The sequence below is a fragment of the Carcharhinus amblyrhynchos genome, chromosome 21 (assembly GCF_965287045.1).
Source record: "Carcharhinus amblyrhynchos chromosome 21, sCarAmb.v2.hapA, whole genome shotgun sequence".
In the NCBI taxonomy this organism is placed as follows: Eukaryota; Metazoa; Chordata; class Chondrichthyes; order Carcharhiniformes; family Carcharhinidae; genus Carcharhinus; species Carcharhinus amblyrhynchos.
The window spans coordinates 49297049-49312160 of record NC_137344.1 but is presented as its reverse complement, the minus strand read 5'-3'; the positions used below and the strand labels follow the sequence as shown (position 1 = coordinate 49312160).

The following is a 15112-nucleotide window of genomic DNA, read 5'->3' as shown; positions in this document are numbered from 1 at the left end:
CTGACCTATACCTAGAAATGTCTTAGTGATGTCTGTATTTTCCCGAAGGGAATGTAGGGAAACCACTTCTACCGAAAGAAGAGAGGTTCGTATTTTATTTGAGACTCCACAATTTTAGTGGGAGTTGAGAGACCATGGGGAGAATGAAAGACTGTATGACAGCCATACAGAATGGGAAGGATACGGAAAAGACAGCAGTAAGGAAGGATGGGACCTGCAGAGTAGGGGAAGAAATCATCAGGCTGAGCAAGTCACAAACCATTCATTTCTGCCTGTAGGTAACTAAGGGAGATCAGATAGTATGCTACCCAAATGTTTTGAATAGTGCCTGTTTTTAGGTAGTGCCAAATCCAGTTTTGTTGGCACCAGCCATGAGCACTTCAACATACTTTTCTTTTCCTGCTGGCTCATGTTCTAAATGCAGCTTCAAAGTTCCAGTATAGTCAGGGATGGGAGTTGCATCCACAGTGCAGAGTGCACTCTGAGGCAAGAACTCACCAGTCTGGGTACTGGGAGAGGTCACCATGCCCTGCTATAAATGTGGTTCCTGGGCAATGTTCTTTTAAGCCGCCTCAACAATCTGAAGGTCTCTTGCAGGCCAAGCATATATGTGCGTCTGCAATAAAAGGTTTAAGGGGGCAACCAAATCGTTTGCGCATATCCGAAACAATTAGATGGAGTGTTGGTCTTGGAAACTAACCAAACAATAACAGTGTCCCTGAGGTCAGTGCCTAGGCTGAGGACTACGCACAGCATTCCTGGGCAGGAGGGTTCTGACTACCCTTGGGCTGAACCAAGGAAGGTGTGAATGTTGTACCTGAGTTTCTAACACTGTAAGAAGTCTCACCACACCAGGTTAAAATCCAACAGATTTATTTGGTAGCAAAATTCACTAGCTTTCGGAGTGCAGCTCCTTTGTTAGGTGGGTGGGAGTTCTATTACAAACAGGGCATATAAAGGCACAAACTCAATTTACAAACTAATGATTGGAATGCGAGTCTTTACAGGTAATCAAGTCTTAAAGGTACAGACAGTGTGAGTGGAGAGACCGTTAAGCACAGGTTAAAGAGATGTGTATTGTCTCCAGACAGGACAGTTAGTGAGATTTTGCAAGCCCAGGCAAGTTGTTACAGGGGTTACAGATAGAGTGACATGAACCCAAGATCCCGGTTGAGGCCGTCCTCGTGTGGAACTTGGCTACCAGTCTCAGCGACTCTGCGCTGTTGTGTGTCATGAAGGCCACCTTGGAGAACGCTTACCCAAAGATCAGAGACCGAATGCCCGTGACTGCTGAAGTGTTCCCCCACAGGAAGGGAACAGTCTTTCCTGGTAATTGGCAAGCAGTGTTCATTCACCCGTTGTAGCGTCTGCATGGTCTCCCCAATGTACCATGCCTCAGGACGTCCTTTCCTGCAGTGTATCAGGTAGATAATGTTGGCTGAGTTGCAAGAGTATGTGCCGTGTACCTGGTGGATGGTGTTCTCACGTGAGATGATGGCATCCATGACGATGATCTCAACTCATGTGAGAAGACCATCCACCAGGTACATACTCTAGCAACCCGGCCAGCATTGTCTATCTGATATGCTGCAGGAAAGGATGTCCCGAGGCATGGTACATTGGGGAGACCATGCAGACGCTACAACGGATGAATGAACACTGCTGGCCAATCACCAGGCAAGAGTTCTCTTCCTGTTGGCGAACACTTCAGTGGTCAGGGGCATTCGGCCTCTGATCTTTGGGTAAGCGTTCTCCAAGGCCGCCTTCACAACACACGACAGCACAGAGTTGCTGAGCAGAGACTGATAGCCAAGTTCCGCACGTGTGCGGACGGCCTCAACCGGGATCTTGGGCTCATGTCATACTATCTGTAATCCTCATAACGACTTGCCTGGGCTTGCAAAATCCCACTAACTGTCCTGTCTCGAGACGGTACACATCTCTTCAACCTGTGCTTAACACTTCCGCCACTCACATTGTCTGTACCTTTAAGACTTGGTTACCTGTAAAGGCTTGCATTCCAATCATTATTTTGTAAATTGAGTTTGTGCCTTTGTATGCCCTGTGTGTGAATAGAACTCCCATTCACCTGACAAAGGAGCAGCACTCTGAAAGCTAGTGGATTTTAGAAAGTAGAACATTACAGGGCCTTCAGCCCTCTGTTGCGCCGACCTGTGAAACCAATCTAAAGCCCATCTAACTTACAGTATTCCAATGTCATCCATATGTTTATCCAATGACCATTTAAATGCCCTTAATGTTGGTGAACCCACTATGGTTGCAGGCAGGGCATTCCACACTCTTACTACTGAGTAAAGAACCTACCTCTAACATCTCTGAGGGGGGATCTATCACCCCTCAATTTAAAGCTACGTCCTCTCATGCTAGCCATCTACATCCGAGAAAAAAGGTTCGCGCTGTTCCCCCTATCTAATCCTCTGATCATCTTATATGCCTCAATTAAATCACCTCTTAACCACCTTTTCTCTAATGAAAACAAGTCCCTCAGCCTTTCCTCATAAGACCTTCCCACCATACCAGGCAACATCCTGGTAAATCTCCTCTGCACCCTTTCCAATGCTTCCATATCCTTCCTATTATGCAGCGACCAGAACTGTACCCAATACCCCAAGTGCGGCCGCACCAGAGTTTTGTACAGCTGCAACATGACCTCATGGCTCCTAAGCTCAATCCTTCTACCAATAAAAGCTAACGCAGTGTATGCCTTCTTAACCTTATCGACCTGGGTGCCAACTTTCAGGGATCTATGCATGTGGGCACCAAGATCTTTCTGCTCAACCACACTACCAAGTATCTTACCATGAGCCCAGTACTTTGTATTCCTGTTACTCCTTCCAAAGTGAATCACTTCTTCACACTTTTCCGTTTAAACACCATTTGCCACCTCTCAGCCCAGCTCTGCGGCTTATCTATGTCCCTCTGTAACCTGCAATGTCCTTCTGCACTGTCCACAACTCCACTGACTTTAGTGTCATCTGCAAATTTACTAACCCATTCTTCTACACCCTCATCCAGGTCATTTATAAAAATGACAAACAGCAGTGGCCCTAAAACAGATCCCTGCGGTACGCCACTAGTAACTGAACTCCAGGATGAACATTTCCTACCAAGTACCACCCTCTGTCTTCTTGCAGCTAGCCAATTTCTGATTCAAACCGCTAAATCACTCTCAATCCCATGCCTCTGTAACTTCTGCAGTAGCTTACTGTGTGGAATCTTATCTAATGCTTTACTGAAATCCATGTACACCGCATCAACTGCTTTACCCTCATCCACCTCTTTGGTCACCTTTTCAAAGACCTCAGTAAGGTTTGTGAGGCACGACCTACCCTTCACAAAACCGTGCTGACTTTCCCTAATTAAATTATTCCCTTCTAGATGATTATTAATCCTATGTCTTATAATCTTTTTCAAAACTTTGCCCATAAGAGAAGTAAGGCTACCAAATAAACTGGCTGGACTTTAACGTGGTGTTCTGAGACTTCTTCCTGTGTTTACCCCAGTCCAACATCGGCATCTCCACATCATTTCTAACACTGGACATTGTGTTAATGCACAGAATCTATCGGAGCTGCCCCAACTATCGGGATTGGAGGATGATAAAACCTTCCAGGCAGAGGTGGAGCTGAAGACATTGGTTTACAAGGCCTACAGGTAGGGATGGAGAAGTATGAGCTCATTCTTAGCCTCCTCCACTGTGGATCCACAGTTTCCTCCTCTTGCACAGTTGAAGACAATGGCATTCCCGTCAGTCTTCAATCCAAGTCATCATTCTTCACCTGAAAACCATGGCAATGAGACATTTCAGTGTCCAGCCTGATATTATCCTCCCAAAATGTGTATACTTTCCATAATTTGGGCAAGCTACCAGATGAAGACTGACTTCCAAAGTGTTTCCTGTTGTCACACAAAAGAACAAAGAAAATTACAGCATAGGAACAGGCTCTTCGACCCTCCAACCCTGAATGAACCATGCTGCCCGACTTAACTAAAACCCCCTACCCTTCCAGGGGCCAAAACTTCTATTCCAACCCTATTCATGTACTTGTCAAGATGCCCCTTAAAAGTCACTCCTATATCCGCTTCCACTACCTCCCCGGCAATGAGTTCCAGGCACCTGCTACTCTGTGTGTAAAAAAAAAATCTGCCTCCTACATGTCCTTTAAACCTTGCCCCTTGCACCTTAAACCTATGCCCCCTAGTAATTGACTCTTCCACTTTGGGAAAAAGCTTCTGACTATCCACTCTGTCCATGCCTCTCATAATCTTGTAGACATCTGTTAGGTCTCCCCTCAACCTCCGTTGCTTCAGTGAGAACAGACCAAGTTTCTCCAACCTCTCCTCATGGCTAATGGATAAGACTATAAAACCAGCATTCCCCTATCACTTAGGGAATGATTGATATCCAGTTACACCAGATAGCAGACTAAACTATAGAACAACCATTTTTATGGATAGCTCTAATGACAAGTTGTTCAAGCCATTTCCAGTAATGTTTCACTTTGATCCATTTGCACCATTAATGATTTGGTTCAGTCGATTGCGTTTCTTTGGCTTTTCCTGCACATTGTTTAAGCAAACCTGAGCAAGAGAGTGAACATGCTGTTGGTGAATTTTTAGGATCAGGTAGGCCTTCCTACCGAGGGAGCTGCAACTTGCTTCCGTTTGTTGCAGCCAGATCAGAACCATAGCTAACTTGTACATCAAAATTTTTAATATTTTTAGCAGTTGACTTTTGAGACAGTGAGACTTTAATGAGAATAATGAGCACCCGGTAACATAAAATACACAAAAGGCATGGCAATAGCAGCCTACAGTGTCTGTCAAATAGCCTCTATGCAGGCACTATTCTAATTAGCTACATTAGTGAGACCACTGTTCCCAACCAGAAGCACCCGTCAATCACTCCAGGAGATTGCACTGCACAAGTCACGGGTTGATTGTGCACACAGAATTTGTCTGTAAATATCCTCCACTCACTGCAAATTTCTGGAGAAATAATTAATTTGTATTTGCTGACTAAAATCACTTCACACACACACTTTTTTTATATACTCTGACCCGTGGTGTCTGCACCAGACATCAAGCATCCACCTATTCTAATCCCATTTTCAAGCACTTGGTCCATAGCCTTGTATGCTGTGGCATTTCAAATGCTTATCTAAATACTTATTTAATGTTGTGAGGGTTCCTGCCTGTGCCACCCTCTCAGGCGGTGAGTTCCGGATTCCCACCTCTGGATGAAAATGTTTGTCCTCACATCTCCTATAAACCTCCTGCACCTTAACTTAAATCTATGCTCCCTGGTTAATGATCCCTCTGCTGAGGGGAAATTTTCCTTTCTATCCACCCTATCTGTGCCTCTCGTAATCTTATACACCTCAATCAAGCCCCCCCTCAGCCTTCTCTGCTGCTAGGAAAACAGCCCCTGCATATCCAGTCTGTGTTGATAGCAGATACAGTAGCAAGATTTAAGAAGCATCTTGACAGAAACACGAATAGGCACGGAATAGAGGGACAAAGGCTGCATAAAGACCAAAGGTCCCCAGTTTAGAAAGATCCCATGTGTCTGCGTGCCCTCACCCTGCTCTCTCTCTAATCTCCAGCCCCATCATCCTCCAAGAGATCCCTCTTCATCTAACTCCACTCCACAATCCCAGATTTTAATCCCTTCTCTGTAGGTGGCTGTACTTTCTGTTGCTTAGGCCCTAAGCTCTGGAATTTCCTCGCTAAATGTCTCTGCTCTCTACTTTTCCTTCCTCTAAGATGTTCTTTGCCCAGGCTTTTCATAGCAGCACCTTATATAGTGCTCTTGTCAAAGTTTGCTGCATAATGCTCCTGTGAAGTGCCTTGGAATGTTTTATTATGTTAAATGCACTATATAAATTCAAGTTCTTGCTATTGTAAATAGGTTTGGTTTGCTTTGCTTATTTACTGTAAGCCCTGCCCCAAGCCCCTGTCTGCCTCTAATCTTAATTATACAATATTGTTGCACAGTAACTCAAGTGGATGTTAATTGTTTCTAACACTTATGCGCTTAGTGGTTTGTTTACCATGCATGCTATCTGTTAGTAATAAACCACATTTGCTTGGCTGCATTTCACTCAGACAGGAGTGGCATCTAAATTCCAAGCTTTCCATTTTAAAAGTGGAATGTTAAGTACACCTGTGCTTCGAAATTTCAGAGATGAAGCTTAAAACTAAAACCCTGTTTCTATCACACTGATCTTGGAGTGCGGACCTCCAGGCGTTCCAATTCACTAACTATTTGCACAGCAGCCAGCTGAGTAACAAAAACAAGTGATTAGTTCATTTTCTCAGATGGTGAAATTTTGCCTGAAGTTCCTACTTGGAATATTAATTATATTCCCAGCACTCTCTCTGGTTTTACTTCAGGTTTTGAACACTTGACTATCCAATAGCTAGGCAGTATAGACAGGATGAAATTTATTACTGTTGATCAACATTTAATGGGCTATCGGCATTTACTTGGTCAGTGTCTCAGGTCTTCCTCACGGTTCAGGTAGAGAGCACCAGACCTCAGGGTCATATTGAAGCAGGGAAATGCACAGAAGTTCCAAGCTGAATGGACTGTCCACTGAGAAACTGCTCAACTGTTTTCTCCATTACAGCATTTCCAGCTCTGTCTCCTTTTTCAGTCAGGTTCCTCCACCACCCTGCTCACTCTCAGGGTATGTTTTATGGTCAATGGATGTATGTATGTGTGCACCTCATTTCTTGGTGAGGTAATTGAATCCATTATAGACCAGGCTGGAGAATGTATCCAAATCTGGTGTAGCCAAGCGTTAACTCTTTAGTCTTGTCTGTGCATTGAGGTTTAATGAGCCCACATTCCAGTTAATTAGAGTAGAACCTTTGAAGATTATGTTTGAAAAGTATCAAGGAGCAAAGGTAGGTTTGAATTAAACAAATGCAAGTACTGTATCCTTACTTGGAAACCCCATCCACAGTATTTACAGCCCAGGTGAATGCCAAGTATGGAGACAGCAAGAAGAAAAACAGCCAGTGGGAACTAGGTCTCAGCTGACAGTCTGACCTGTCCAACTAGCTTGCAATACCATTGTAAGAATCCTGGATCCAGAACCCCCCAGTATCTCAGCTGGTAGTGCACGTCTGAAGATTGAGTGTCCTAGTCCACTCCAGAACTACCATCTAGCCCAGCATGATACTCCATTATAGCATTGAGAAAGTGCTGCATCATTGTTTGTGCCATCTTTTAGATGAAGCATTAAAACATGGTCACCTCTAACAAATGGATGGTACTGTTCGCAGAAGGGCAGGAGTGTTCTCATGGTGGCCTGGTCAACGCTGATTTCTCAACTAATATTATCAAAGCAGCTTATTATCTGGTCATTAATCTGATTGCTTGCTGTGTGCATTGGCTGATCCATTTGCCTGCATACATCACTGCACTTCAAAATAATTCACTGTGGTGCTCTGAGAGACATTACATGGTGCTATATAAATTCATATTCATCTGTTCACTAAGCTGGCTCATTAGATCGTGGCGTGTCAGGAATTGAAACTGTTTGAGATAATCAGAATCCATTGAATTTGTGGTTTGGGCCTGTCTGTTTACTTATTGCAGTACTTCAGAGCTGTATGGTTTGTTGTGGGGAAGGGGTTATATCAGCATTGGTCTTGGTGTCCTCTCTTTTCCCAGGTGCTTTTACATTGCTCAGTCCTACGTACTTGTAAAAAAGTGGAGTGAAGCCCTTGTTCTGTATGAGCGGGTCCTTAAATACACCTCCGAGGCACAGACACAGACCGCGAAATTCACAAATAATTTACAGGTACAGCATTTTGGATCCCACATTTTGTCATTTGAGTGTTTCCAGATTATAAACAATGGCCAAAGAACAATGGCGTCCATCTTCCTGTGGGTTATGTAACACATTTGTCAGATGATCAGCTAACTAAACCATACAAGCAGCTCACATTGTCTCTTGATATTTTCCCTGCGACACATGCATTTAAACACAGATCCAATTTCCATGCAGGATGTTATCTTTGAGAAAAGGCCACTTAATTCCCCAAACTACCTCTTCTCCCTTCTTTTATTTACCTTTCTGAGACCTTAGACACACACCAGTGTTGCATTTCTCTGCAAAACAGTAATGATTACAGTTCAAACGTAACTGGCTGGGAATCACTTTAGTGAATCCTAAGGGTGTGGAAGTTCTCCCTTTTCTTTACCTATTTGTCACTGTATTCCTACGAAGCTTTGTCCATCTAGCATCCCCCTTAATTGGTTTAATCACTTATTACTTTACCTCCTTCAACTAAATCCTCTCCTGCTTCCCGCTAATTGACAATGCCATCTAACATCTAACAAGTCTAAGATGATGAAGATGGAGGTAGATTGGCTGGTTTTTCATTCCTGATGGTTATTCAGTGATCACATGTTGACTATGTGGATGTTTGCCTTTGGGAACGGGCTCCACTTTAATGTCTCCCATGGTTTAATAGGCTACTAGATTTCACTCTTGAGGCTTGTACGTGAGTGCTGCTCATTTAGTCAGAGGCAACTCAGCAACCTCTGGTGTTAGGTTAGACATATGGTGCACTTTTCTGAACCTGCTGCTTGATTAAAGTAGCTCAGACCTAGTCAGGAACTAGACTTTGCCCATCAGACTAATCATTTTAATATAGTGCTGATTGATGCTTTTATGAAGTCATTTCAAAATTTTCTCCAAGTTTTGATTGTACTTTGCTGAATTTTCTGCTCTTTGTGTCTCAGTGTTATTATACAAAAATATTATAGCCTTTAAATTTAATATGTGCTTCTGAACTGAGTGATACAGAACATACTGTTTAATTTGGTATGAGTAAAACTATTGTTAACCCTTCGATCATGCAACTGTATATAAGTATATTGTTTGCCTCAGTGCATAAGTGTGCTCACTGGAACTGCTGTGAAACAGTTAAGAAAAGATTCTGTAAACACCCTGGATTAAACTCTGAAGTAACAGTGTGCTGCTTCTGTGCAGGATCTCCCCGATGTGAAGGAACTAGCTGCTCGAGTCAATGCTGAGAAGTACTCTGTACAGGCAGCTGCGATTCTAGGTGAGTGCACTAACGTGGCTGAGTATTAATAATAGAAGTTAAAAATGAAAATGTCCGCATTGGGGGTAGAAGACATTCTACTTCTCTACCTCTCTCGAACCTCTCCACTGTCTCTAAATTGTACGTCGCCCAGTACTGAATAAGTAGAAATTACCTCCAATTGAGTATTGGGAAGACCAAAACCATGCTCTTCGGTACCAGCTCAGTCCCTTCCCTGGCAACCAATACCATTCCCCTCCCTGGCCATTGTCTGTTTAGTTTGTAACTTTGACTCTGAGCTCCGTCACCTAGATTGCCTATTTCGTGCTCCATAATATTCACATATTTGCTCCCTGCCTCCATTCACCTGTTAGTGAAACCTCTCATTCATACTCTTGTTCCCCCTAGGAGCAAGTATTCCAATTGTCTCATCTTGCCTCTTCTATAAACCTCAGCTTATCCAAACCTCTGCTGTGCAATACTGATTTTCATCCAGTTCTGTTTATCCTGTGCTCACGAATTTATGTTGATTCCCAGTCCAACAGCACCTCATTGTTGGTTTTAAACTGCTCCTGATCTCTATAACATCTCTTAGTCTTAAAATCACCTGGAGTTTCTGCTGTCCCGCAATTCTGGATTCTTGCACATCCCACAATTTTCTTTACTTGTCATTGGTGGCCATGCCTTCAGTGCCTAGGCTCTGAACTCTGGAATTCCCTCCCTAAAACTCTTCACTCTTATGCCCCTCTTTCCTTTCACACACTCCTAAAAATTCTTTTTGACAAAGCCTTTGATTACTTGTCCTGATGTTCCCCGATGTGGCTCAGTGTCAAATTTTGGTCATTAATTGCTTGCTGTGAATAAGTTTGAGGCATCTTACTACTTTAATATTGCTAAAACGGGATAGGTTTTTGTAATAGTGTGTGTGTATTGGGATTTTATGTGCAGTGTATACTGGAGAAAGTGATGGAGTTCCTTGCTTTGTATTGGCAAGAGTAATGGAGTTCCTTGTTCTATATTTAATGGGGGGAGGGAGTTGCAATTGATATCTGTCTGAGTGGAAGAATGAATAGCATTATTTCTCTTCTGTGATGGGTAATAGCAACTTAGCAGCAGAAGGTAACTGCAGTGATATTACCATCCGTATATAAAATGGCATGGCTGGCTACCCCCGGCACATTTTAGGGAGTGCCCTTGTGAGCAAACTTAAGAGCCAGGGAATAAAAAGGATAGTTGCAGCGTGGATATGAAATTACCTGGGTGACAGAAAACAGGGCGTAGTGGAGTCACAGTGCACTCAAAATATTAACTCGGTTTTTCTCCACAGATACTGACAGACTTGCTAAGTTTTCCCAACACTTAGATCAGCATCTGCAGTATTTTGCTTTTCTTTTAGAAGTTATATTGAACCTGCACAAAACATTATTTCATCTTCAGTCGCAATATCATGTCCAGTTCTGGGCACCACACTTCAGGAAGGATATGAAGGCGTTAGAAAGTGTAGAGAAGATTCATGAGAGTAATTCCTGGAATGAGGAGCTTCAGTTATGTAGAAAGATCGGGAAGTTGAGACTGTTTTCGCTTGGAGAAGAGAAGGTTGAGAGGAGATTTGGTAGAGGTATTCAAAATCACCAGAGGCCTGGACATAATAGATAGGAAAAATCTGTTTCCATTGGTGGAAAGATTGAGAACCAGAAGGCACAGATTTACAGTAATTGATAAAAGAAGCGATGACAATGGTGACATGAGGAAAACCGAATGAGTGGTTAGGATCTGGAATGTGCTACCCAAGAGTGTGGTGGAGACAGAGTCAATGGAGACTTTCAAAAAGGAATTGGATCATTATGTGAAAGGAAAAGATTTACAGAACTATGGGGAAATGGTAGAGGCAAGGAGCGGCACTGAGTGAATTGCTCCTTCAGAGGGCTAGCATAGACATGAGGGCTGAATGGTCTCCTGTGCTGTAACTATTCTGATGCGCTGACAATAGTAATGCCACACTACATGTTTAAAGGGTGGGTAATTTTGTTGCTAACTTCCTGCACATTCGAGAATGCTGTCACTGCCTAATGTTATCCAATCACTTTTTCATAGATACAGAAGATGTCTCCGAGATGGTGTCACAGCTTCAGGTCAAAGACAACAAGGTAAGAGATCCTTAGTCTCGCATGGCATCTTTCACTAGAGAAAATTGCTTCCTGTCTTCAAATGTAAGCAGATTGTTAGAAATCATGAACAAAATTAGAAGTCTAAATTGTCATATTTCAATAAAATTAACAATGTCAGTGTGTAGTGGCGAATGCACTTAGACCAATACCGAGTTGTGATGGTAACAGGCAAGCATTGCTGTCAGGTTCAGATAGCTGCTCAGGAGATCTTCAAGGTAACGAAGGGTGACGGAGAGAGCAGTTGTTGCTCCTGTTGGAGAGGAAGCTGTACAGCTTAAGAAAAAGAGAGTTGTGGGAGCGGGCCGTGCTGGGTGAGTGAGTGGGAAATGTCTTTTGAGAGCAATGCCTATCATGTGGAATCTTGTGGTTGCAGCAGATTCCGTAACTCTCTTAAAGGATGCTTGAAAAGGAGAGGATGTTGAAGGACACGGCGAACGGGCAGGAGAGCAGCTTGTAGTGAAATATATCAGCACTAGTGAAAGTAAACTTTATTAGCGTAGGCTTACATTAGCACTGCAATGAAGTTACTGTGAAAATCCCCTAGTCGCCACACTCCAGTGCCTGTTTGGGTACACTGAAGGAGAATTTGACATGGCTAATGCATCTGACCAGCATGTCTTTCAGACTGTGGGAGGAAACTGGAGCACTCAGAGGAAGCCCACACAAACGCGGGGAGAATTTGTGCAGACTCCACACAGACAGGGACCCAAGGCCAGAATCGAACCTGGGTCCCTGGCACTGTGAGGCAGCAGTGCTAACCACTGTGCCATCGTGCTGTTAGTTGAATGATGGAAGAGTCAATCTCTGCTGTCTAATCTTTATTTAGAAGTTATTTGAAATGTCGCAGCCTTAAGAACTGAACTTTATTATTCTGTTTTTTGGTCGAAAATGACTTTTAGATAAAAATAGCAAAATCAAAGAAATGAATCTGTTCAGTATTCAGAGCATGTCCTTCACTTCTTCCTGCACCCCTCTCCCCCTCCCTCCTGCTGTTATTCATCAATCACGCTCATTAAAATCAAGCAACAATGAAAAAATCCATTAGATTATTGTTCACGTGCTCTCACACTCTTGCACGCGCTCACTGTTACATACACGTTCGGTCACCCTTTAAAAGCGTTACATAATTTGCAATGTTTAAAAAAAAACTTGTCACTCTCCCAGGTTCTTTTGTCAGTGATATTACTGTGTTGGAATGTAGTTTCATCCACTGTTAGAGGATGAAATCTGGTGTGAGGAGCCATGCAGACCACAGTTAGTGGTCAGTGCTGAATCAGTTGACCTCAGCTTGGATGGCATTTGTGACTTTGTAATTGTCCCTGAGCAGCGTAAGGGTGATAAAGTGTAAGTCAATGTCGTCCTGCTTTGAGTGGGATTGGGCTGTCCCCATGGTCATGTTGATCTACAAAGGGCAGTCAATAATGGGCGACAATGGAACTGTACCTCGGTGTGAGTCACTGCCCCCAAGAAAGATAGATAAAAATTGGAGACATTTTAAGGAAATGTTGTAGGAATTTTAAGGAAGGTTGTAGATGACTCCCAAATGACATTCTAGTAAAGTTCAATTTGTAATCCACCTATCAGGATGCTGATCTTCGCAGTTCATGCATTAAATGGCACTTCCAGTGCTCACTGTTAAACATGTCTGAGCTGTGACTATAACCTTGTAACTCCTCTGTTGCAGCCTCTCTGGGAGTGTTTGGACGTGTTCCGCATCGATCCTTCTCTGGTCACTAAACATGCTAATCTTGTGAGATTTCCACCAGAATTCCAGCCGATTCCCTGTAAACCTCTGTTCTTTGACTTGGCTCTGAACCACGCAGCATTCCCAGACTTGGAGGACAAAGTGGAGCAGAAAGGAAAAGGAGGACTGACTGGTTACATCAAAGGTTTCTTTGGCTTCCGTGGCTGAAGTTCAGAATGGCTGGAAGGAATTAAAACAGTTTGTGTCAAGTAACGGTCCATGTCCTACTCTTGCATTTCTGAAACCGTGGGGTGCATAGCAAACTGAACTGAACAGAAACATCAGCCTTAAGATCCTTACATATTTCTACTTGGGTTCTGCTATCCATTCAACCCTGCACTGACTGGCCTGAGCTTTGCAAAAACCTACCCAGGAAAGGACAGGCTCAATGTCTGTCTGGAATTACAGAAAGTAAAATGACTTATGTTTAAACCCTAATAATAAGTTTTGTCCTCAGTCTGCTTTCCTTGCAGATTGTACAGATTAGAAGCAGTTTTATTTTGTACCATCTCAATAATGGGAGTCGGAGAAAAAGCAGTGTCTGACACTTACTTCTCTTTCTCGTGACCCTGCTATCGGACAGATACAACAAGTTGTACTGTTGTAAACTAGTGTAACCTCCCCTTTGATGATTTGTTTTTTCAAGTTGCAACAAAGAAGGTGGTTAAGTGAAAAAACATCCAGATAAAGTCCTATCAGGGGAACAGTTTTTAATATATATTGATTGGTATGTCCTTCATTTCCCTTTCTCCTCAGAAGAATTCAATTAGCCCCTTGTGGTAACAGTTTAGCATGGTATATGTGTAATACAGCATTTACTTTCTGCTGTTTACTGTATCCATGCGGCCCTTTGCATTTTGAGAGTTAGGTTTTGAGACAGTTTTTTTCTTTATGTTGAGGGTAGTTCTTTTGCAAGGATCATTTTTGTTTCGTGCACTTGTTTGTCTAGTTTCTTTCCGTCTCCCTGGTTTTGAGCTAGCCAAACTGGTGTCCAGGATGGTCTCCTGCTGAGTATGAAGGGTGGATATTTTGTTTAGTTAGCTGCACCTCTTTTTGGATCTGGGCAAAATCCTAGTTTCACCTGTTCTCAAGCAGGACATTTGATGAAAGGTCGCTGAAGAACTTTGAAGCAACGTGATGTATGTTTCAACGATTCCATATCTAGCTAACGTGACACAGCCACACACCAACCTGCAACCCCCACCCCTCCACAAGTGCCTGTCTCTTCTCACTGCTGCTGCCTATAGACAGACATTTGCAGAAGTGAAGAGTTGTTCATTTATAATTAAAATGCACCAATCCAAAGCCAGCTGTCCGATTCCTTAAATGGTTCATGATTACTGGTGGGTAGCCTTGGAGGAAAACATAGGAAGCCAGTCTGATGCCAGAATCAGTTCAGTCTGCTATGTACTGTTACAATAGCTCCCCAACTCCTTTTCTCATCAAATTAGCTAATGCCACTGACTCAACGGTTCGAAGATCTTGCCAAATATTTAAAGCTAAAAGAGCTTGTTCAAAGTCTGTTGTCTGTGTTAAAACCAGTGCATCTTGGAATCATTCCACAGGTAAAGATATTTTCCTTTTTAAAAGTTCTACCAAGATATATTGAGAAGAATCCCACACTGTGTCTGAATGAACTGGAATTAAAATCTTTCAAGATTTAATTTGATGAGTATTGAGCCATTCTCATATTGTGCCTGGTCTTTGACAGAAGGTTCTTATAATTGATGAAAATAGCAAATGGGAACTTTATTTTTTGTTTAAAGGATCTGAAATAAAGACTATCCTGAGGTGAACGTTGAGTTGACTGTGCAAAAGAACTAACCCTCAGTTACTTGTGAGAGGGATATCACAGCTACCTACAGGCTCACCAACTTAGACCAAATCAAATGGATGTGTGGTAAACTGGGCAGAGCTTCATTTGGCAGCATTCGTACCACTGAGTGAGACGGTTCTGGTCACATTCCACACACAACACAATTTAAACTGACACTTTTGCAGGTAACAGGTGCCATACTTGTGAGTTGGGATGTTAACACAAAGGTTGTAACTACCTGTCCTGGTGATTGAGGTCGATGATTAAGGTAGCATTCCTCGCCTAATTCCTCCCTCG

At 43.0% G+C, this 15112-nt stretch overlaps 1 protein-coding gene across 1 annotated transcript in view; it reads left to right on the top strand.

The window, feature by feature from the left end:
- Positions 1 to 14795, top strand: part of srp68 (signal recognition particle 68) — a 44418-nt gene extending 29623 nt beyond the window's left edge. Inside the window, exons 12-16 of the mRNA XM_080209127.1 lie at positions 3581 to 3675; positions 7706 to 7835; positions 9033 to 9108; positions 11182 to 11234; positions 12940 to 14795. Of these exons, the coding sequence (XP_080065253.1) occupies positions 3581 to 3675; positions 7706 to 7835; positions 9033 to 9108; positions 11182 to 11234; positions 12940 to 13167 (582 nt within the window). The 3' untranslated portion in view covers positions 13168 to 14795. The remainder of the gene's footprint in view (positions 1 to 3580; positions 3676 to 7705; positions 7836 to 9032; positions 9109 to 11181; positions 11235 to 12939) is intronic.
- Positions 14796 to 15112: the final 317 nt, after the last annotated feature.